Here is a 22,991-nt window from a genome sequence, read left to right as displayed (position 1 = left end):
CCCCTCACAGCTAATTTAAATGCAGGACAAAGGTAACCTGAGTTTTCATCAATTCATTTTTTATGGATAAAAGTTATCCAGCCCAATCTGCATGAAAGTAATTGTTCCCCTTGGGTGAAATTGACTCATATTAACAGTACTTAATAACAAAGTTTCATTTCTCTTGCCACATCTATTCCTGAGTACTATCCAACCTGTAGAATCAATAAATCACTTAAATAGAACATTTCTGTCAACATAAAGTAGGACAAAAGATCTTAACAAGCAACACATCATTCGCCAAAAAACTGAAGAGAAGCAGACATCTATTAGAAATAGACTAGAAATAGTTACAAAACCATATCCAAGGCTTTGAGACTCCACAGTGAATCAATATGAACCACTGGAGAAACTGTGGAACAGGGGTGGACCTGCTCCACTAGATGAAAACCACTGGATGCTCACACATTTGCCAAAACATATCTTGACATTTCCTCAAATTATTTCATATCTGGCATCAACCGTGATTATTACACTTAAGGACATTTACATGGTTTAGCATTATTGAATGAATTCTGCTCTATACAAAAAAAGGGGAAGGTCTGACCTTCAGTGGGTGACTTTACACTCCACTGCACTTAGATCATGGTGGCATGGCCTTAAACAAGCTGTTCCAAAAAAACCTCCAACACCAGTGAAATTAAAACTAGTCTGCAGAGAAGAGTGGGTCAAAAATCTCCACAGAAATATGAAAGGCTCATAACCAGTTATCACAAGCACTTGATGGCAGCTGCTGATGCCAAGGAAAGTATCAGTGTTTTAGTTTAGGGACCAATTACTGTTTCACAAAGCAAAAGATGTGGTTTGGAATGTTTTATTAACATAGAATCAAAATTACAACCTTTTGTGTTTACCTAGTGTAGGAGCAGATGATAAATGAATATATGATCCACCTGGCGTACAGGTGGACACTGAGGAGATGTAAAGAATAAATAGATGACCTTCACAATGATCAAGGGGTGGCTCTGACTTTAATTCATCTGACAAGGTAGCAATCAGCGTGTCAAAACTACCCTGGTGTATCACATCAATGGCTTAAAGCATTAGTTTGGCCTATACACCGAGCAATATTCTGAATATCAGAATTTTTTTTGCTGGCCTGAAACACTCAAGTGCCTTCTGTTTTGGTATTTTATTTGCGTCTCCACTTACTCTCACAGGTGCGGTTGTACTTGTTGCTCTCCTGTGGATGACCTTTAAGTCTGCAGTGAAACCGATGCTGCCAGAACTCCGGAAACCAAGGATTCCTGTGGTTGTTTTCAGGACGGAGCTTAAGGTAGTAATCATCAAACCATTTCACGTCCGCTGACTGCAGCTTGATGGTAATACCCCCGGCTGCTTCCTCGGCATAGCCTTCTGTCACATCGTACCTGTCTGCCCATCCATCGCTGCAACAAAAGGAAAGGAGAGAAAAGTGGCAATGTTTAGCAAGTTTAAGCATTCAAATGAGTGCAATCAGTATGCCAATGAGGATACAAACATACAATGCCTTACAAAGGTATTCAAGTTATTTGAACTTCATATTTTTTAATGCTACATCTATATATTTGAATGTATTTTAGTTTTATGTTATGATACAGACCAACACAATGTAGCATATACTTGGGAACAGGAAATAACAGGATTGATTATTTCCAAATTATTTACAAATAAAAATGTTGAAAGTATGGCATGCATTTGTATTCATCTGCCTTTATTCTATGACCCCCACATAAAATCCTTTGCAGAAACCAATTGTCTTCAGAGATTATTTAAGTAAAGAGAGCCCACCTACGTATGATTTAATCTTTCATCTTAACAAAATCTACCTGTTCTGTGCACATCATAGAGGTTTGTTAGAGCTAAGTAGTGAACAAACAGCATCACAAAGACTAGGAAACATACCCAGACATAGAGTGAAAGGAAACAAAAATAGAGCCATCACTAGAGTCAGAAGACATGTAGGAGGAAGAGATTACATCATGACGGGCCATGTCCAAAATTCAACGGATCATTTACAAAAGGGTAAAAATCACTAGGCACATGCACTCCCACACACATGCACCGCCAGACTCTTGAGATGATCTAGGTCAAACTGAGTTTGTCTGATGCTGCTGATAAAACGGCAGCTATATGCATGTAAGCACCTCACAATTCAGCCCCACAACACATTTAGACACTGTAATTTACATCTTTAGTAAGACACCCGGGTTTGCCACTCCTTTACAACGAACAGATGGCAACGTGGATGTGTCTGCATGTGAAAGGCAGAGATAAAGGGAGGGAAGTGAATTGAATGACAAATATCTTCTCCTTCCACAATTCTTGCCAGCCTGTCACAACCAAAACAATGATCCTCAGTTCTTACAGTGAAAATTTGTTTCTTTCAGCATTATTTTTGTTTATTTTAGCCTTTTCTACCAGCGTTTCTTTTCTCTCTCTTCTCTCTCTGTCTTAGAGCCTCCAGAGTACAGAACTAATTTTCTCCTACAGCAGTCCCTGCACCCTCAGTCAAGTTGGAGATCCAGTGTGAAAGTGAACTGCTTCCCCTACTCTGCCTACCACAAAGTTCACCTCTGTCGATTTGTCCCTTCTTTTTGTCACAGTTACTGTCACCTTCTGTCACTGAGCTGTGGTCACTAATCACAGTGAAATAATTTTTCAATTACCATAAATCTATCTAACATGAGTAAATGTTTAGCCTCTTATTTGTACGGTGTAAAAGGTCAATGCAAATAATAAGAGACTACAATCTTGTCACTGAAACTCATTTAGCTTTTTTAAAAGTTTCTGTGAAAATTTGTTCTTTTAATCCAATTAATGGGGGCATATTGTGTTAAATTGACTTTTTTGATTATTCCCTCATCCAAAACATACCTGGAGTGTTGCTTTTGCCATGTATGTTTGAGAAATCCTTGAATCTCTCATGCATTTTCTTCCGCTTATCCGGGGGTTGGGTCGCGTGGGTAGCAGCTTAAGAAGGGACACATCATGTTTGATGTGTACAGCATATTTAAAACAACTAAAGGAAACATATTTTCTTGATTTTGCTATAAAATTGCACTATGTGCATGGAAAATACATAATGCTGGCTTTTTAAAGGAAAAAGCAAAAAATGTGTTACCATTTTCTGTATTTCTATGTGGAATGCCGGTAGGTTTTTTGAATGTTAAGACATAAGGCCCTGGCTTTCAACCGTAGTGAATCTTACTAGTAATGCAATATGCACATTGGACTGGTAATGTAGAGGTACTGGAGGAAGAAAACTGAAGTTAGTGTCATGTTTCATACATCTCAAATTTTCTCCCATCAGCATTTCTTTGTCAATATTTGAACTTTACTAGTACTGTACAGTGAGAGCATGACAAAACTAAAAGACTGGGTTAGTAGAAGCCAATCAGAACTACCCTGAATATAGTAGCTGAGTATTGTGCTTCAGTATGAGGAGGAATCAGGTGTAGGGATAAAGTGCCTCCCAAGGGTCTGCTCATGCTTTTCTGCCAAAAAACTCAGCCCATCCACTTTATTGACAATGATTATCTTACCAAAGCTGGCCCCCGTGTATTGGTGTCAATTTCAACAGTTGTGACTAAATGCTAAACACCTGAGGCTATTCCCCACACCCAAAGTAGTTAGTTGAGCAAAGGTTTTGCAAATTGATTTCATTTCATCCCTTGACATGGTAATAAAAGCATCCTGGGATAAAATGGGATGGAAAGATGTGCTAAACAGTTAGCAAATGGGTGCAAGTACTGGGAAGAAAACACATAAAACTAAAACCTGTTTTTATGGGATAAATCAACAAGCCCAAGTTAAACATTCAGTCACCAATCATCCCTTTTTTTAAGGTTTTAGGTAAGTTTTATCATTTCAGGAAGAAAAAAATAAATAACCAAGAAACTTTACATACAAATAAACACAATAGAGCAGGGAAGCTAAATTAAGCTGTTGTTGCTGAAGATATCTGTCAGTTCAAAAGTGACTACATAAGATTTACGTCAAGTTGAAATGTGTACATGTGCATGAGGGCCAGCCTTAATACATTACAATCACACAATTCTACAGAAAACCACAGGACAGGAAGCTGATGTTACCATCAGAACAGCAAAAAGGGTTTCACAAAAATAGGGTTAAAAAAAACAAAAAAAAATTTTATTGTGTAAAGCCTGTAAATATCACTCTTTAGTGGGAATTCTAAGTTGAAAGGTGTTTATTTTATTTTATTTTTTTAAAGGACGCATTTGGTCTGCTATCATTCTGAAGTTCACAACAATGAAATTACTTTCCTCAAGGACAAAAATATAAAAAATACAACCTTAATTTTATCAGTGAAACTGATTGTTAGTTTTTGCTGCACAGCCTGTAGAATGTTCTGTGAAATACATACGGTGAATTTTAAGCCAAACACACAGACAAATGGGTTCTTACAGATTAAAGGTTAACACTTCAGATGTGCAGCTGTGTGGGTGATGATGCAAAAAGAGGAGGGTTTTAACGTAGGCCTTCGGGATGCGCTTACAGAAGTACTGTATATGAGGATAAGCTGAATGTGCGAACGAAAAAAAGACTGCAGTTGTTTACCTATTATTTCATCAGAGTAGACAGATCAATCGCTTTCTATTCTGGATCAAAATAAGTGTTATAAATGACATTCTGTCTATTTCTCTCTTTCAGTCTCCTTCCACATGTCTGGAAACCCAAGGCCGTTGTCATGGTTTTCCAGCCCACGCTCAATCTGCTGTCTGTACTTTGTGTCTCATTAGAGGCACACTGGATCATAAGTGTATGCACATACATACACCCACACACCCCCTCTCCACCCCCTGTCACACACACACTTCCACTCTTACTTTTCAATTCACTATTCAATTAACATCTGATGCCCTGCACCAATGTCACAAATGCTATTTGAGTAACCGTACAATATTCCAGTGTTGTAGGCCACCAAAATACCTTAAGCGTAACTTAAGCAAATCAATTCTAAAAAGCTGGGCCCGAGGCACCTGCCTTTCCTTTCTGTTCATTCAGGGTATAAATAGAAACTAGAACTCATTTGCAAATGGTTATTAATTTTTAGCTGGCTGTTTCTTGGTTATAAAATCTATCACAAGACTGAAGTTTCTGACTGTCTGGATTCCAGAAAAAGACTTAATAAAGCCTTGGGTTTCTTACTTTATATCTCAGTATTACACAATATTACATACAGAGTTACTTTGTATAGAAGAATTTGCCTCACTAAATGTAGATGCTAAAAAATAAGTAGATTACAGCAATTTTGATTGCTCTAAATTCAATAAAACACATTTGATCCTTATACTTTAAAATGATTTTTTCTGCTCACAGTTGTAGCAACCTGAAGAGAACTGTGCATGTCTTCAATATCAAACAGCCAGACAAATTTATATTTTAAATTATTTATTTATCAGTTAACACCTTCAACAGACCACCAGTTTATCACAAGACAACATAAGACACACAAAAGGTAAACAACCATAACGCTAAAGAGGTAAAGACAGACGCAAATTAATCTAAACTTTATACTTTTGACAATGGGGTGAAAGAAAAGTAACAAGAGAACAGGGACAACAAGCAAACTCCACGGAGAAGACAACTACACCACTGATCCTTACTGAGAAAGATCCACATGTAAAATGGGTTACATAGATTTCTATGTACCTTAAATAGACCAAATATGCGACTCATGGGCAAGAAACAGTTTGAGGTTTTCAATTTAGTAACCTGAACTCAAAATAAATGTCACAAATTCCACAATTAACAATTAAAGCAATTGTTTTAAATTAATTTCTTTAATTTAAAACAGAAAAGTAACAATTATTCCAACATCTGCTACAATGATATAACATTGATTAGTAGATCTAATAATATTACTATATCATCCATTTATTGTAATTTTGACTGAGAACAAAGACTTTAAGCAAAAGTCCAGATTAAGCCCTCATCAATTCTTTAGTAGTTTTTAATTTTTTAACCTTTTTTAACCCTTTTAACCTTCTGTGCCTTAGAGTTACACAGGTAGACCAAGCTCAAGCTTTTATTAGCTGGTCTGCTCTTGTAACAAACCTTCAGTAAGTCACTGAAAGTACACATAGCTTTTAGTTTAGAGAGAGGATATGGTGAGTTAACCTATGTTCCTTACAGCCAAAGACTACACAGCACTTTCTCAACTCAGTAAGAATTTAATCCGTGGAAACATTTTTTTTTCTCTGACTTTTGAAACCATAACATTTAGAATAACGATTTATCTTTGTTCCAGCAACTGACCCATTTCTAGTTATTCTTTTTCTGCTGTAGGAATTATCAAATTTTTAGGCATTTTTTTCTGATTTTTACTTAAAGCACAAAAGAGCAAAACAGCATAAACTAGAAAGAGAAATTTTCTGTTGCATATCCAAGTCCTATGGTGAAGAAGAGATTGCTCATGTTGAGAAAATGGAAAGTTAGGCCATTCACTTAAAGAAAAAAGAAACTAATCAGTTCCCTTAAATCACATGTTTGCATTGTTCTCTAATTACCGTAGCAAAACTCACCAGTTGAGTAAAAAGAGGTCATCATCTGTAAAAATATTTGACTTGGATCTGAAGCTGTGCTGCCAATAGGTCACTTTAGTAATTAATGCCCATGTTCAATAATAACATGCCACTCGATCCCAACACACTCACTCCGTCGCTGCCATGGTAACCTGGCACAGATTCCACATCAGCATCTGCTGCTTATAACCGAAAACACTACACACACACACAGACACTCACAATAGTCTACACATTACAAACAGCACAGTAAAAAAAACCTTAAACTATTGATTAGCTGGACATAAAGGACACGCAAACACTATGTGCACAAAGTAACATGTAAACATGAGTGTGAGTCGTCCAACAAATGAACTTTACATGTTAGACGGCATTTAGGCTAGGAATTTATAAAACACAGATGCCAACATTATCACTAAATTTTATTTCCTCCATAATAAATGCTGCAGCGTTGTGTCTAATCCTTTTCAGTTCATCAGTGCATGAACTAAAGAGACGTGATGATGGGCAGAGAGGAGGAAGTTAGAAGAAAGATCGATCAAACTGTATTTTTGGGCTTTAATAATAACACAACTAATAACACAACTAATAACACAAATGGGTTGCCACCACTTTCATGTGGCTAGTGTACTCAATCACGATAATAATTCAGGGGGATGAAATGTGACAAAAACACAAGAATTCACCTTTCTCTGCTTTTCTCGCTTCCACAAAAGGTTTTTATAACAAAGTTGTGTTTTTAGAAATCTGTAATCATCTTAGAGAAAGTCAGTCCAGTCTATCTTTGTAGTAGTTAATTCTTGGAGGAAAAAGAGACATCAATAATAACAATATAAGATGTTGCTGTTCATCTATCATGCAAAGAGAACTAAAATGATTTTTTTCATAATGAATAGCAGCAGTTGCTCTACAACATAGATTAAAAATGTGTCTTCAGTTGAGTCTGATTCAAATTGACTCATCACAAATGTTTTCTATCAAGTAATGGATTCTCTGATGTACTTCTGCCTTTAGACAATTTTCTGCATTATAACCTGCTGGAAAATTAAGTTTGTTTTTCAAAACATTGTCTTATTGTGTCTCAGTTTTTTTTGTCTTTACCATGACTCTGTCACTTGAATAGACTTTTTGTGGTTTCTTAGTTTTTGTAAGTAGCTGACTTCAATGGAACTGAAACTTGTAGCATGCAGACACATGCCCTTTAAACTGTTGTTAAATAAATAAAAAAATCTGGCTGCATGTTTGGTAATTTCCTGCATGAAGGTGAACCTCTGCCACAATCTGGAGTCTGTTGCAGCCTCTCACATGTGGTCTTCCAGATATTCTTATAATTATATAAGAATAATTATAAACACATAACAATATACTCCTTTAAAAAAAATCTTGCTTTTAAGTGCAACTTTCACCTTAGCAAAAAAAATAAAAAATGTAAATCACACTTATATTAGCAAACACTGACTTCTGACAGTAACAACTTCATTATTGGATGGTTGGACAGATAACATCAGCTACATAAGAAAGGATAAAAAGCCTTTTGATATGCAGATTGATGAAGAGATGTTGAAGCAAGACTGATCTGAGGTCTAGCTGCAAACAGTAACCGTGGCGATGAACTGACTACTACTGAGCGATGACAGCTCATCTATCACGGACCCCAGCCAAACAGAGGTCAGGGGTCACTGTGACAACAGCAAAACTCATTTAGCCAAATGTCGGAACTGCATCACACACGGACACTGTGGAGTAAGGGTGTGTGTGGGTGTGTGTGGGCGTGCGTGTGTGTGTGCTATGGAGGCAGAGATACAAGACTCATGTATGTGTGTATTCAAGGGTGTAATTCAGTGAGTGATCGGACCACTTTACACGCCTATCATTCAATAATGCACAGACACAGAGAGTAGAACAGCCTGAGCCTGCTTACCTTGGCGGCAGGTTCATTTTTACCTATCTATCAATGTCACACCTCATTACCCTCTGGCTCTGTTTCTGGCTGCTCTCAGCCCAGCTCAGTTTCCTGTTTGTCTTTTCTTCCCACATCTGGATCCACTCTCTGCTTTTTGGGGGTTTTTTTTCTTTCCACATTTCCTCCACCTGTCTCAGTCATGCTGATTGCCTTCTTTTTTCTTTCAAACCACCAACAACTACATTATGTAGCTACTTTTGTGCAAATTGTGTTTTTATTCAAAGAAATCTTGAAGAAGAAAGGTGTGTGTAGATTTAAATAAAGATCATGAAAGTGGTGGCAAGGCGATGCTGAGTGCTTCCTGCTGGCGTTTAATCAGCAGGACGTTTGTTTCTATGACAACAATTTCTTGAAAATTTAGCTATTTTATAATAAGATGTGATTAACTCTTTGCTTATTATCATACATTAAAGTAAATTTGTTTGTGCTTAACACTTAAAAAAACCCTGTTTTTTCTGTTAGGAGAAACAAACGGTGGATGTTTCCACTTTGTGGTAGGAATGACGTATTGCTACAGCTTTTTCTCACAGTGGAAATGCAAATAGGTTGTCTGTGTTTATAGTGAACTTTATTACATTGAAATTGAACACAATTCCAAGTCTATTTAGGTTAAACAAGGAACAATATTTGCTGGTACAGAATCAGACAGGCACAGGTACAGGCTGGTGCTATCCTTGGGACAATGCATGTTTTCTGTCGGAGGCCCAGAAAAAGCTCCAAAAATATTGTGACATATTAATTGCTTGCCTGATGCCTACAGTACTTCTACATGTCTTCACCTGGAATCAATTCTGCCAACCAGATTGTTTTTTTTAAGTGGCAGATTGCTATGCTTGTTGTTGAAGACCACACATATTTACTGTTTACAAATCAAGACATTTCCCCTTGCCAAAGTGTTATGTTTGTGTAGCCCTCCTCTGTAGGAACTGAGTGTTTCACCATGTCTGTAGATCTGACAATCTGCCATCACTGTAGTTCTAAAGGGCAGCTCTGCTCTCTGCCAACTGTCATGTGAGTGAAACACACAGGGGGAGACAGAAATCTATCTCTTTAAGCCAGTCAGTTTTGCTGAAAGAAGCAGTCCAAACAACTGCTTCCGGTTCAGGATCTGTAAGGTATTTTGAGTCAGACACTGTTTTGTGTCAGTCAGACTCAAGGCATTAGTGAGGCATTTCACTGCTTTCCTATGCACTGCTATGGCAGGCCCTAATAATGAAATATAATTTTGATAATGAATAGTTGATGCGAGTTATTAGGAAAGAAAAAATTGCCAAATCTAAGGGGAAAAAAAAGAACTGTACTGAGAAAATGTGTCCTCTGCCAAGATCAATGCTTCATGTAAACAGATAATAAAAGTAATCACTTTAAAACCTAACAAGTGCAATTTCTGCCAATTCTCTGAATTTATCAAGACTGATATTAAATGAAGAGTTTTTTGATGAATAAGAGTGGTCTACTCTACACTAAGGGTTCAGAGATGTGTCTGTTAGACCTTATTCAAGTTGACTGATTAGAAAATATTTTCACAAAATCTTCTGTCAAAACACAGTGTCTACTGCACTTTAACCTTGAGCTGATATTTTCCATCTTTGCCACTTGTCTAAAGAAAAGAAAAACGTGTTCATCAAAAAAGGACTAAGAGCATTATTCTCTATATTTCTCTCTTCATTTAGGTCATAATTTAGGTTTTAATTCCTAAAGCAATAACACCGGAATCAGTTTTAGAGAAAAACATTTAGTGGAGTAGTAAAATTAAGGGACCCATTTATTTGTTTGACCTAAAACTTAAATAAATTGTTTTTAGCATTTTTGTTAAAAGTCAGAGTGGGGTGATTTTGGGTGGTGGAGGTACCGTCCACTACTGTCCTGGGTTCAGTGTCCCCCAGGCAACTAAAACACTACTGAAGAGCAAAAAATGACACTACTGTCCCATTGTTTACTAATAGAAATGGAATAAATTTCTTCTTCCATTTCAATTAGTAAGCCTTCTTGCATATGTGAAGAAAAGCAAGAAGATTATATGGGAGTAAATGATCTGAACTCTTATCAGTACGAGCAGCTTTATGTCCAAAATTGAGTGAAATCAAATTCTCCTACATGAGCTCGTGACTTCTGTAGCTCCTCCTGAGAAACTTTACAGCTAATGCTCACCTTGCCAAATTACACAACCTTAGACTATAAGAACTATTAGAGGTTTGACCAAATTCTGCTGAACTGCACTTTATTTGGTGGGTTTATAGGTAAAGGGACTAAAGACAAATATGTGGTCTTTCTTATAGATTTTTATTAGCATTTTTTTTCCTTCCATTGCACAGTTATTATACTTCATAAAATCTTATTCAAGACTGCAGTTTGGTTGCAATGTGACAAAATATTAATAACTTTTTACCATAAAAATGGTTGTGCTTTATAAAATTAATAAAATAAACTTTATTTAAATATACATTAGACTCAGAAAGTATAGGAATGAGCAAACAGGTGTCCATCGTTTTTTTATTATTAGAAGTGCAGCAGAATTACCCATCTTCACTCTACCAAAAAGACACGCTGAAGAAAAATAACTAAATAGAAGGAAGCAGGAGGTGCAATAAAATAAATAGATGTAAGAAGAGAAGCAAATGAATGAGTGCAGATAACAGACATTATTTCCCTTCCAGCTGGGGTCTTTGTCTGGATGCAGTCAGGTGTGAGAGTTTTACACACAAACTGAAGACACTAGTTCACAAAAAATGGGCTATATGAAAATGTGACTTTAAGTTAAAAAAAAATCACTCAGAAAGCTCCATAAGTTATCTATACCCTAAGACCTTTTCATGTCATCCAGTTATGAGTCACAAAGCATTTTTTACTTGCTCATCAATTTTAAGCCACGGATAACCAGGCAAAACTTACTGTCTGCTGAAGATGAAGAGAAAACAAGACGGCAATATTGAAGAGTAGCAACAAAATACAGGTCAACGCAGAAAGGCAAACTGAGGAGAGTGGAGGATGAAGGAAATAGATGAAAGAGCAATCGGGTCACAGAAGAGACAATTAGACTTATGAATGAAAGACTAAGGGAGGCGAAGAGGTTAAGGACAAATATTCTCTGGGATATGTCAAGGCAGAGAAGGTATAAAGTGACACAGATAACATCTCCAGGGAAGAGATCGAATTACGGGCTGAGAGAAAAGAAGATCAAAAAGGGATCTCAGCTTTTTACACAGTTTGGAGTATGTTTGCAATGTTGAGGAACAAAGACCAATATGTTTGAGGAGAAGATTTGAGTTGAGCCATAGCACAGCACACACACACACACCCCTACACACCCCAACTCACAGTGGGACACATGTTGAAAATCTGATGTTAGAATGAAAGAGTTGGAGGGAAATACAGACTTTATATTTCATCTTTTCCTTCAGGTCCAGCCTCATTACTTTTTATTGCTTCACACATAAAAGTGTGGCCTCTCATATTCGACACAGCAGACATTGTAATATCACCTGCTGGGGTAATACACCTCCAGTGTACCATTACTCTTCCTCCCCGAGTCTTTTTTATTTCGGCCTCATCTTTATCACCATGGTGGCCTTCTGGTCTTTTTCTTCCCTGATCCTTTTCTCAATCTGAGCCTTTTGAACCCCTGTGATATCATTTTCGTTTTCCTCTCTGCTTCCCATCATGCTCTGAGATTTCTATTTGAATATCTCTGTGCCAAACATAAACCCTAGTAAGCGTGGAACCAGACAACAATGATGGCAAAGTTGCACTATTTAGGTGATATTTAGGTGGCATTTCAAATGATACATGACATGCCGAGACAGTTTGACCAGAAACAAAGCATCCAACACGCATTGTGACAAAAGTGCAAACTTTTGGAAGAGAGTGTCCTGTTAAATAAAGCTGACACAGCATTTCAGTAAAAGAACACTCATGGCTAAAGTCAAACATGGTGGTGGTTGTGCGATGGTCTGGGTATTTTCTACTTATTCAACAGAACAATCACCCAAAGCACACCAGCAAGATTACTTCTTAAACTTCTCAAAAGAAACTAAATGAAGTTTTTTGAGTAGCCTAGCCAAAGTCTAGACCTTGAAAGTTAAAAACAAAACACTGATACTACAATTTGCTTTATAATCTGTGTAAAAATTTAAAAAAGCAAAACCAAAAGAAATGTGTAATACATTTTCAGAGCATTGTAAATTTTTTTAAATCATCATTTACCCTGAACACCCAGAAAATATTTTGTTAAAGGCACTGATCTAACTTCTTCTAAGCCAAGCGATTTTCTGCTGGACTTCATGCTAGTGGCAACATACAGTATTTGATGGAAATGACTAAACTAAGGTTCACGTAAAACATCATATCCTGGAACACGTTTCCTGACATATGGAAATGCACATCCATCAGTGAACAATTTTATGTAACATAATGATACGCCCGTGGCTTAGAAACAGGAGTCAGAACTATTTCCTGCTTTGCAATAATTATACTGGTTGGGCCTTCACACAAGGACGCACACACATACTGCTAGTCAGTCTGTGTGACAGCAGGGATTAGTGAGCAGTGCAGCTAATGCCCGATAATGAGCATCCAGCTTATCGCCCACAGAATCATGTGTGCATCTGGGAGTGTGTTTATCAAAAAAAGAAGAAATTGAGGAACAGACAGGTCTGCAGTAAATTAACTGTTTCATTAGGAGCTTTAATGAATTCCCCACTTCTGATTTGCAAAACATGCCTCAGTGTTTTTTGGGGGTTTTTTTTACTATTAACATAACTAAAGGACTTCATTTACTTCTAGTATAGAGATTATTAAAGTCATCACAATTATTCTTGATTAATTTTAGCCCAAGCTAATATTATCACAAAGCTTTGATTGTTAAAGATGTTTTGAGACCAACATGGCTGTGACTCAGACGTTTCTTTGAATCCACAAATAGTTAGACATGAAATTAATTTCAAAAGCATGGAACAGTAAAGATATAAAATGATGATCATCCAGTCAAAGAGATTATTGTCAATGTGGATCACAAAGTATATGTACTGAAATCATTCAGTGAATCAAAATCAAAATTTCTAGCTTTTTCGTGATTATGAATCAAGTGCAAGAAAATGTTTAGCAGTATCTACATTTTATAAATAAATGTCAGTAAATTGAAAAACTAAGTGAAAGATGTCAACATTTTGGATAAAGACCAAACCTGATGCTTTTATGGAAACAGTTGTTATCCAATTGTTTAAATTTAAATTAAATTCCCAAGTTAAAGCATTACAATTATTTAATAAAAGTGTCATGAAGTGCGGGTGGTGTTGGTGGTGAGGCAGACGCAGCGGACCCAGGTAAGATGAATTATGATGTTTTAATAATAAATAAGTCCAGTACACGGCAGCTCGCACAGAGACACACCGACGACGAACAGACTAGACATTGACGACGACAATGACGAGGACCCGACGAGGAACAAGGAACACAGGTGGAGTTAAATACACGGGAGGGTAATCACAGAAACGAGACACACCTGGGAACAATCAAGGGGAGGACAGGACAACGAAGAGACTAAGGACACAGAAAACTCTAAATAAACACAGAAAAACACAGATCCTGACAGTACCCCCCCCTCAAGGGCGGCTACTAGACGCCCAAAAAACAAAAACACAACAAGGGTGGGCGGAGGGGCGCTGGACGGCGGGCCAGAGTCCAAAATAACAAAAAACAACCCACCATTGCGGGCGGAAACACGGGAAGGGCCAAGAGTCCAAAAAGAAACAAAAAACTACCCACAGGGTGGGCGGAGGCAAAGGAGGCGGGAACCACGGAGGTGGTCCGGCGGTCGTCCGCGGCGGCGGGAACCACAGAGGCGGTCCGGCGGCCGTCCGCGGCGCTGGAGGCGGGAACCACGGAGGCGGTCCGGCGGCCGTCCGCGGCGCTGGAGGCGGCGATGATGAGTCCCGGGGGCCGCCCACAGACGGCGACGACGAGCCCCCCGAGGCAGGGTCTCGGTCGGAGCACAGGGGGTCTCGGTCTCAGGTGGAACACTGGGGGTCTCGGTCTCGGGTGGAACACTGGGGGTCTCGGTCAGAACGGATAGGGACTGGGTCTCGGTCGGAACACTGGGGGTCTCGGTCTCTGGAGGAACGCTGGGGGTCAGAGTCTCTGGAGGAACGCTGGGGGTCAGAGTCTCTGGAGGAACACAGAGGGTCAGAGTCTCTGGAGGAACACTGGGGGTCTCTGGAGGAACGCAGAAGGTCAGGGTCTCTGGAGGAACGCAGAAGGTCAGGGTCTCTGGAGGAACGCAGAAGGTCAGGGTCTCGGGTGGAACACTGGGGGTCTCGGTCTGGGGTGGAACGCAGAGGGTCTCGGTCTCGGGTGGAACGCAGAGGGTCTCGGTCTCGGGTGGAACGCAGAGAGTCTCTGGAGGAACGCAGGGAGTCTGAGTCGGAACGCAGGGAGTCTCTGGAGGAACACAGAGGGTCAGGGTCGGAACGCAGGGAGTCTCGGAAGGAACGCTGGGGGTCTGGGTCTCGGAAGGAACACTGGGAGTCTCGGAAGGAACACTGGGAGTCTCGGAAGGTGCGCCGGCTGGAACGCCGGCTGATTCGGCCTCGGGTGCGCCGGCTGGAACGCCGGCTGATTCGGCCTCGGGTGCGCCGGCTGGAACGCCGGCTGATTCGGCCTCGGGTGCGCCGGCTGGAACGCCGGCTGATTCGGCCTCGGGTGCGCCGGCTGGAACGCCGGCTGATTCGGCCTCGGGTGCGCCGGCTGGAACGCCGGCTGATTCGGCCTCGGGTGCGCCGGCTGGAGGTGAGCCGGAGCGGAGCCTCGGGGCCGGTTGCGGGGGCGAGCCGGAGCGGAGCCTCGGGGCCGGTTGCGGGGGTGAGCCGGAGCGGAGCCTCGGGGCCGGTTGCGGGGGCGAGCCGGAGCGGAGCCTCGGGGCCGGTTGCGGGGGCGAGCCGGAGCGGAGCCTCGGGGCCGGTTGCGGGGGCGAGCCGGAGCGGAGCCTCGGGGCCGGCTGCGGGGGCGAGCCGCAGCGAAGCCTGGGAACCGGCTGCGGGGGCGAGCCGCAGCGAAGCCTTGGAAACGGCTGCGGGGGCGAGCCGCAGCGAAGCCTTGGAAACGGCTGCGGGGGCGAGCCGCAGCGAAGCCTGGGAAACGGCTGCGGGTCCGGAAAGCGACGAGGGGCCGGGTGCACCGGCGGCTCACGTCGCTGTCTCCGAGCGGGCAGCGGAGGTGGCGGCTCCGGAAAGCGACGAGGGGCCGGGTCTGCCGGCGGCTCACGTCGCTGTCTCCGGGCAGACAGCGGAGGTGACAGCTCCGGAAGGCGACGAGGGGCCGGGTCCACCGGCGGCTCACGTCGCTGTCTCCGGGCTGACCGTGGAGGTGGCGGCTCCGGAAAGCGACGAGGGGCCGGGTCTGCCGGCGGCTCACGTCGCTGTCTCCGGGCAGACAGCGGAGGTGGCGGCTCCGGAAAGCGACGAGGGGCCGGCTCCACCGGCGGCTCACGTCGCTGGCTTCCCGGACGAAGGAATCTACGGGGGCCGTATCCGGGGGGTGCTAACACCAGTCTTGTCCCCCGGAATAGCTCCCGCTGCAGGTCGGCGAGGGCTTCAGTCAGCTCCCTCTCCTCCCTGCCGGATCTCCGCCTCGGTCCGCTCCGCCTTTTGGGAGGGAACCTCACTCCAGCTGCGTCCATTACCAAGCGAGCCTCACCGTTCGGTATGGTCGGGTCCTACTGTCATGAAGTGCGGGTGGTGTTGGTGGTGAGGCAGACGCAGCGGACCCAGGTAAGATGAATTATGATGTTTTAATAATAAATAAGTCCAGTACACGGCAGCTCGCACAGAGACACACCGACGACGAACAGACTAGACATTGACGACGACAATGACGAGGACCCGACGAGGAACAAGGAACACAGGTGGAGTTAAATACACGGGAGGGTAATCACAGAAACGAGACACACCTGGGAACAATCAAGGGGAGGACAGGACAACGAAGAGACTAAGGACACAGAAAACTCTAAATAAACACAGAAAAACACAGATCCTGACAAAAAGAGTGAATTACTTTAATAATTACCAGGAAAAAATGTCTTTTCATCACTGAGAGGGTTTTTGCTTTAACATCACCTCTTCCACCACTCTGTCTAGGACAAACTTTCTGTCTGGCACCAGTGAAAAGGCAGATTTCACTGCACTGCTGGTATTAATAGGATTCATTTATTTCATTAATTTTAAAATCTATAGTTTGAGTACATTGAAACAGAAAACAACTGAAAATAATGTCACAGATTTTGAGTACCGTACATTTTTATGGGTCACAGCAGAAAAGTTGAAAGGGCTTCATTGACTTGTGCTGATCTGCTTAAGCAGCATAATTCTGCCTGAGAGCTGTCGGCTGAAGGATCTCCCATTATTGCACAAGGACACAGATGGAAGAACATTTATAGCACACAAGTAAACCTCTCGATCCCTTTTTTTAAAACTTCCTCTCTTTTACACACTCTGCCTCTGTCTTTCCATCATTTTTTATCGCCCGCCGTCTCAATCGTTGCTATGGTAACAAGCTATGCGGGGGCTGCGATGCAGCACACATCATACCCATGTCTCCAAATTCCCTGCAAGACAGGGAGAGCATGGGAGACAAATGGATAATAGGTCTCTGGCATATATTTGATGGATTTTGAAGAGAATAAATGTCACTTGATCCCCAGGTGGAAAGAAATTTTCTCCACATTTAAGTAGCAATGCAAAGTTAGATTATTTGATTGAATAGTTAACAACTGCGAAGTGAATTTTAGTCTTGCACCTCTTTCGGTAGATGCTGCACCTGGCCGACACCTGCAGACTGCAGTCTGTCTGAGCCTTCAAAGCTACTAATGCGACATGACACTTTCAGGATTTCACCAAATGCTTGTAAATTCCACACTGGCAGCTCTTATGTAATATCTACCTAAACAAAGTGAGCTACACTGTTAAGAAGTGAACTTCACAAGTCCTTCTTTCCAAGTCAAACAGCAAGTGTTAAATCACTAAAGGTAACCCTGGGAAGAACAGTATTGCTTTTAAAATCTTAAATACTAAAATTACTAAAACTCCTTACCCAAAAATCTTCAGAAACTGTTAAGGGAAAAAAGAGCATATCATTTCAGAGGACAATTTAATATAAAACAACAAGGTGCTGTCACAATCATGAAACAAAATGCGCATTACAAGGTATGGAGTCGACTTATGGAATAACCTTGGTAAGAAAGGAAAGCCAGTACAATTTAAAATAAACTTAACATTCAATATATTTAAAAAATACTCAGTTGAAAATTATGTACGTTTCAATCAAAACGATATAATTCAATAGAATAAAAAGTGTATAGTGAAATTTAGTGTACTGTGCATAACTTTAAATTGTATGAGGGGACATGAATATATATATTTTTTACTTCATCCTATTCCCTTTGAACAACTTGCAATGGATTCATTTTCTCACTGTCAGTATTTGTATATACTACTTTTTAATTGTGTTTGTTCACATAAATAAAAAATGAAACTAAATGGAAAGTTTAGCATAACTGCAAAAAAATCAAAGGGCCATTGTTTCCCCCCTAAACATAAAGAATTACACATCACAGCTCATTCGGGATAATCTGTTGGCAGGACAACTATTACCTCTGAGCTTCCAGTTCTGGCGCTTTTAGAAGAGTGTTAAGATGGAAGCCATTGTTTGGAGAAAGCCATAAATCCTGTTTACAGTTTACCACAGAGGATGCAGGGGGTTCAGCAAACACCTGAGCTGAACCTTGAACTTTGAAAACTACATGCAGCATGTCATGTGAAGCAGACAACTATCAGTTTCAACAACAACATAAAATGTGCCTTATGAAACCGAACAAACTTTGTATTGTTTCATTCTAAGATAAGATAATAACATAATTTTATTGGTCTCCCATAGGAACACAATGACCAGCTTCTTTAAGTTGATTCATCACATGACATACCAATAAAGTTCAAATTAATTAGTGGTTGTAACATGACTAAAGATGATTCAAGAGGTTATTAATACTTTCCATTTGTCTACAGCAAACCTAAATGCACCTACTCATTGCATAAACTAATATGTGGATGTCTTAGATAAATGCAAACAGTTCTAATAAAAATATGTGGTGAAGATTTTCCTCAGTTACTTTTAATGCACCTCACACTGAATCAATAGACTGGTCTTGTAATATGATATCAGACATAAAACTCTGCTGTTCCACTTTCTCAATTTTCATATGTTTTCCTTGGACTATGGAGTCCTGCGGTCATTCCTCAAATGAATAAAAGTTCACATTTCTTTTAATTAACTCCAAGGCAGAGCTAAATTAAGGAGCCATTTATTTCCTGTCCAGGCACTTCAGGAGATAGCCAAGCAGCTTACAGATAGCCTTTCAAATGTGTGATGGATGAAGTGTATTGTGCAGAGGAGACAAAGCATCTGTAAAGGTTATGAAATAAAGTAGTAAGACAAAAAAGTCAAGTGTTGACATGGAATGGGAGTGAAGCAGGGGCAATGAGCACAAAATGCAAAGCTTATTTCCTTCTTAAAAGGTTTGCGTGCACAAGAACATTCAAGTATCAAACACGAGACAGGAAAATGTATTATGGTGTGGATTACTGACAACAGCCATTAAAAGGATTATGATGTGTGTAAGGATGTGTGTGAATGTATTAATGTGTTTGAGCACGCAGAACCACTGATGTAACCGTCAGATTGATCCCTCTGGAAAATGAGCAACAGCGTGCCAAAGAAGAATTTTAACACAGAAAAACAGTGCAAACAATCTGTTCAACTGATCAAAGCAATCAAATAAATGCAACGTCTCAAAGTGAAATGCATATATTTACTCGGCACTACCGTCTCTTTGCTCCTCATCCCTACTATCACTGTCTGTATCTCGTTCCCTGCCTATACTCTCTAATTCCAAGCACTTTTCCCATTGGAGCGCTGTAAGAGGATAAGACCATTCCCTGGGAGAGCAATAAGAGGATAAATCATGTGTGTATTTGTGTGTCTCCCCATATCAAAGCCTGCCTGTATGTACAAATGCCTGCACTTATCCAGGTGATGCAAATGTTGGTCAGTTTGAATGCAACAGTGTTTTTAGTAGAAATGTGTAGCTCTGTCTCTGCATGTTAGAGACCATTGACAATTCTACGTTATTTGGGTTAAGTGTTGTGTGGAGGTTCGTTAGCAGGTCCACTTGCCTCTGGCTCTGCCCTACATACTAAAAAACCAACTAATTCCCTGTCAAGAGACTCATTGTTCTGCGTTTCATTTTTCCAGAATTTCTCTGTGACTTTTTTTTTTTTGTTGCAAGCATGAGATTTATGCAAAGGCACAATAAAGGTAGAGTGTACAAAAGTAGAAGAGCCTGGTGAACTCGTTTGGGTAACATGAATAAGACAAAAAAAAACAAAGTTGCAATACTATATTCCTGCAGCATTGTGTGTTCCTTTGAAACTGAAAGGAAAATAAGTTGGTACAATTATCAATTTTTAATTGATGACAGTTTCTTTCCAACTTCTTTATGCAATGAATATGCAATTATAATTAAAACACCATATTGCCTAATTTTTGTGCAGCTAAAAGTCACACAAACTCAAATTGTTATATGAAACCAATAATGTGCAGCCTTAAACCAAACTCAGGCCTTAGATGTCATAGGCTAGTCTTATTTCAGAAGACTCAAAAACACACTTTTTACACAACCTGCTGTAATCAACTCATGTACACTACAATATTATACTTCTATAGTCTCTTTAGTGTCATACAGACTCATGATTTCATAGATAGGATATATGAAATCCCACAGTCGTGCTAAAATGAAAATTCACCTTGAAGAGATTCTAAGTTTATCAGTGAACAATAAAATTATCTGAGCTCCACTGAAACCTACAACTATTTAAATCTAATCTCAGGTTTAAAAACCCTACAACAACTCACAGTTTTTATTAAACAAAGACTAAACCAAAATGCTACACGACTGTACAAATATTGTACATCCCATGACACACCTCAAGACACCCTGCAATATTTTAGTATTACCGGTACTTAGAAGTTTAGTATTACTTAGTACTACTTGTCTTCTGTAGGGGTGCCCTTTTCTGTGTTGATGCCTAGGCCCATTTTCCCTTGATCTCAAAACACAGGGATGTCTGCAAAAAAAGAGCTACTCACCTAACTTTGTCTAAATCTGCAGTCAAAGCGAGTAAGAGCTTAAGGCATCTGAAACTATGTAAAACAAGGCTGGATGAAGATCCAAATTGTACTTACCATAATGTACGAAGAAAAGGATAGTAATGGACATAAACGAATTTCAGTCTGGATGAGATAAAAAGTTTTTAGTTTCTGTAGGCAAAACCTGATCTGAGCGCCAAAGGCTCATCACCCAGCCAAACAGTCACCGAGCACGCAGACACCCTGCACTGGTGGGCAGAGGCACCTGCCATCTACAGGGAGTGTGATGAGGAAATGGGACCCACATTTGTTTTTGGACCCAAGATGATGTAGATAAGGATGCAGCCCATGGCCCAAATCGACAGAGAAACAGGCAAACACTGTCACAATCACAAGTTCCCACTCTCATGCTCACACACAGACACCCCTACCTACTAACCCAATACAAACACACAAAATTGGATGCACACACCTGCACACAACCCGTAGAGAGTGTAAAGTGTGTACTTTACACTCTCAGGTCCCGGCAACATTTCCCCAGAGGAGCAAACCATCGCGGGTTGCAAGAGGTGCTTCCCTTCATTCCAGCATGAAGAAAAGCAGACAGCACAAACCTCCACAGCAGTGGAGCAGTGGCCTCATCAGGCCAGATGAGGGCTGGTCGCCATCCGAATGACCCCAGCCCAGACCCTGAACCCCAACACCATCCAGTGATGGGGCCAAAAAAAGTCCATGTGCTCAAACGAACCAGCCATCCAGAGCAGCCTCATGACAAAACAGCCCCAACATTCCATCTGAACACACAAATCTACCACCCACAGGGGGAGCTCTGCCCAAAATGCTGATGAACAGAGCACACTGCAACAGCAAGGCAACAGCTCTGCATGACACCACCCTTTCCCCAAAACTTGAATGCAACAGAACAGATGCCATCAAGCCACGCGACCACACTGGACTCCCGTACAAAACTGTTTAATGCTTTCTAATGTTGAAATTTAAAACGACTAGCAAACTGCATGCTTGTTTAATAGCAAAAGCATTGCACCTTATTCACAGACTCTTGTCCCTGTATGAAGGAACTAGGGAGTGGAATAAAGCAAAAACATGAAGAGAGAAAAGCGAAGTGTCAAAAAGTCAAGAGTGTGCAAAAAGAGAAACGAAACAGAGGCCAAAAGACAAAGACAGGTACTGACAGGAAATAGCAGGGAAGTACTGGTGAGCCGAATAAAAAAAAATCTTTGATATATAGGGGAGTTTCAGTTCAACAGCTTTTTGAAGTCAACCTAGACTTTTATTGAGGTTTAAAATGTGAAGACATACACTTCCTGTGAGAGTTCTTTGATATGCTTTTGACACATTTGACACAAGGGATCAAAGAGATCCCAGATATTTTCATAAAATATTTATTTTATCAAACTCATAGAAAAAAGGGCATCATGTAAAACAATAAAACAAATTTCAATACAGTCAATGCCAGAGCAATGTACCAGACAATGAAAGCTGAAGGTCCTTTGTCTAGCAAAATGATCCAACTGAGCGCTAAGGGATCTATTGTATTTTAGAAATCCATTTTCCTAAAAGCTAAAATTCAATATGATCAAGATTAAAACGTCATTGTTTGAATTACTAAGGCAGGTGTGCCTGGAGCCATTTTGTGGAACAATTTACCAATACAGATAGAAAATCGGCAACTCACCGATTACAGGACAAACCTCTGTCTCCTGAGCCACCGTCCACCTCCTTCCAATGCTACTACTGTTGTCTGCAAAAATGCACCACTCTTGGTCAAAATCAACCATTGAGAGCCATGAGGAGTGTCTTAGTGCTGTCAATCAGGCTCGTGTACAACATGCTAATGATGGAGAAATGACTTTCCATTCCAGGAAAAGGATTTTTCTGCAGTCATTGGTGCCTATATGCTAAATAGTCTGAGGACTCATGGCAGGTTATGTTGTGGTGAACCAGCTGTAGCACAGGAGAAAGCAAGGGGAAGAGCGTGAGCATGAGAATGACTGACAGCACTAAGACCGTCCTCCTGGCTCTGATTGGTTGTTTCTGACTGAGTGGTGTATTTCTGCAGCTTGTGGGCATACTGAGAGAAGACAGAGGAGCTTGATTTTGTTCACAGATTATCTGTCTTATACTGTCACAACACAATGATAATTTTAACCAATATGTAAAAAAACATATTTTTACAAATGTCACATACAGCAGCTTTAAGATGTGCTTTAAAATAAGTTGGCATTGGCAAGAAAGTAAGGGCAAAATGC

The 22,991-nt window shown here is 40.7% G+C and overlaps 1 protein-coding gene across 3 annotated transcripts in view; it reads right to left on the bottom strand.

Annotated features, from left to right (window-relative positions):
- grm5b (glutamate receptor, metabotropic 5b) overlaps positions 1-22,991 on the bottom strand; it is a 78,401-nt gene that overhangs the window by 23,667 nt on the left and 31,743 nt on the right. For all 3 annotated transcript variants that reach the window (XM_032545285.1, XM_032545284.1, XM_032545286.1), the window contains exon 7: positions 1,192-1,427. In XM_032545285.1, coding sequence (XP_032401176.1) covers positions 1,192-1,427 — 236 coding nt within the window. The remainder of the gene's footprint in view (positions 1-1,191; positions 1,428-22,991) is intronic.

This window comes from Xiphophorus hellerii, chromosome 18 (assembly GCF_003331165.1).
Source record: "Xiphophorus hellerii strain 12219 chromosome 18, Xiphophorus_hellerii-4.1, whole genome shotgun sequence".
NCBI classification, from domain to species: Eukaryota; Metazoa; Chordata; class Actinopteri; order Cyprinodontiformes; family Poeciliidae; genus Xiphophorus; species Xiphophorus hellerii.
Note: the sequence above shows the minus strand (reverse complement) of the source record. Positions and strands in the feature narration are given on the sequence as shown.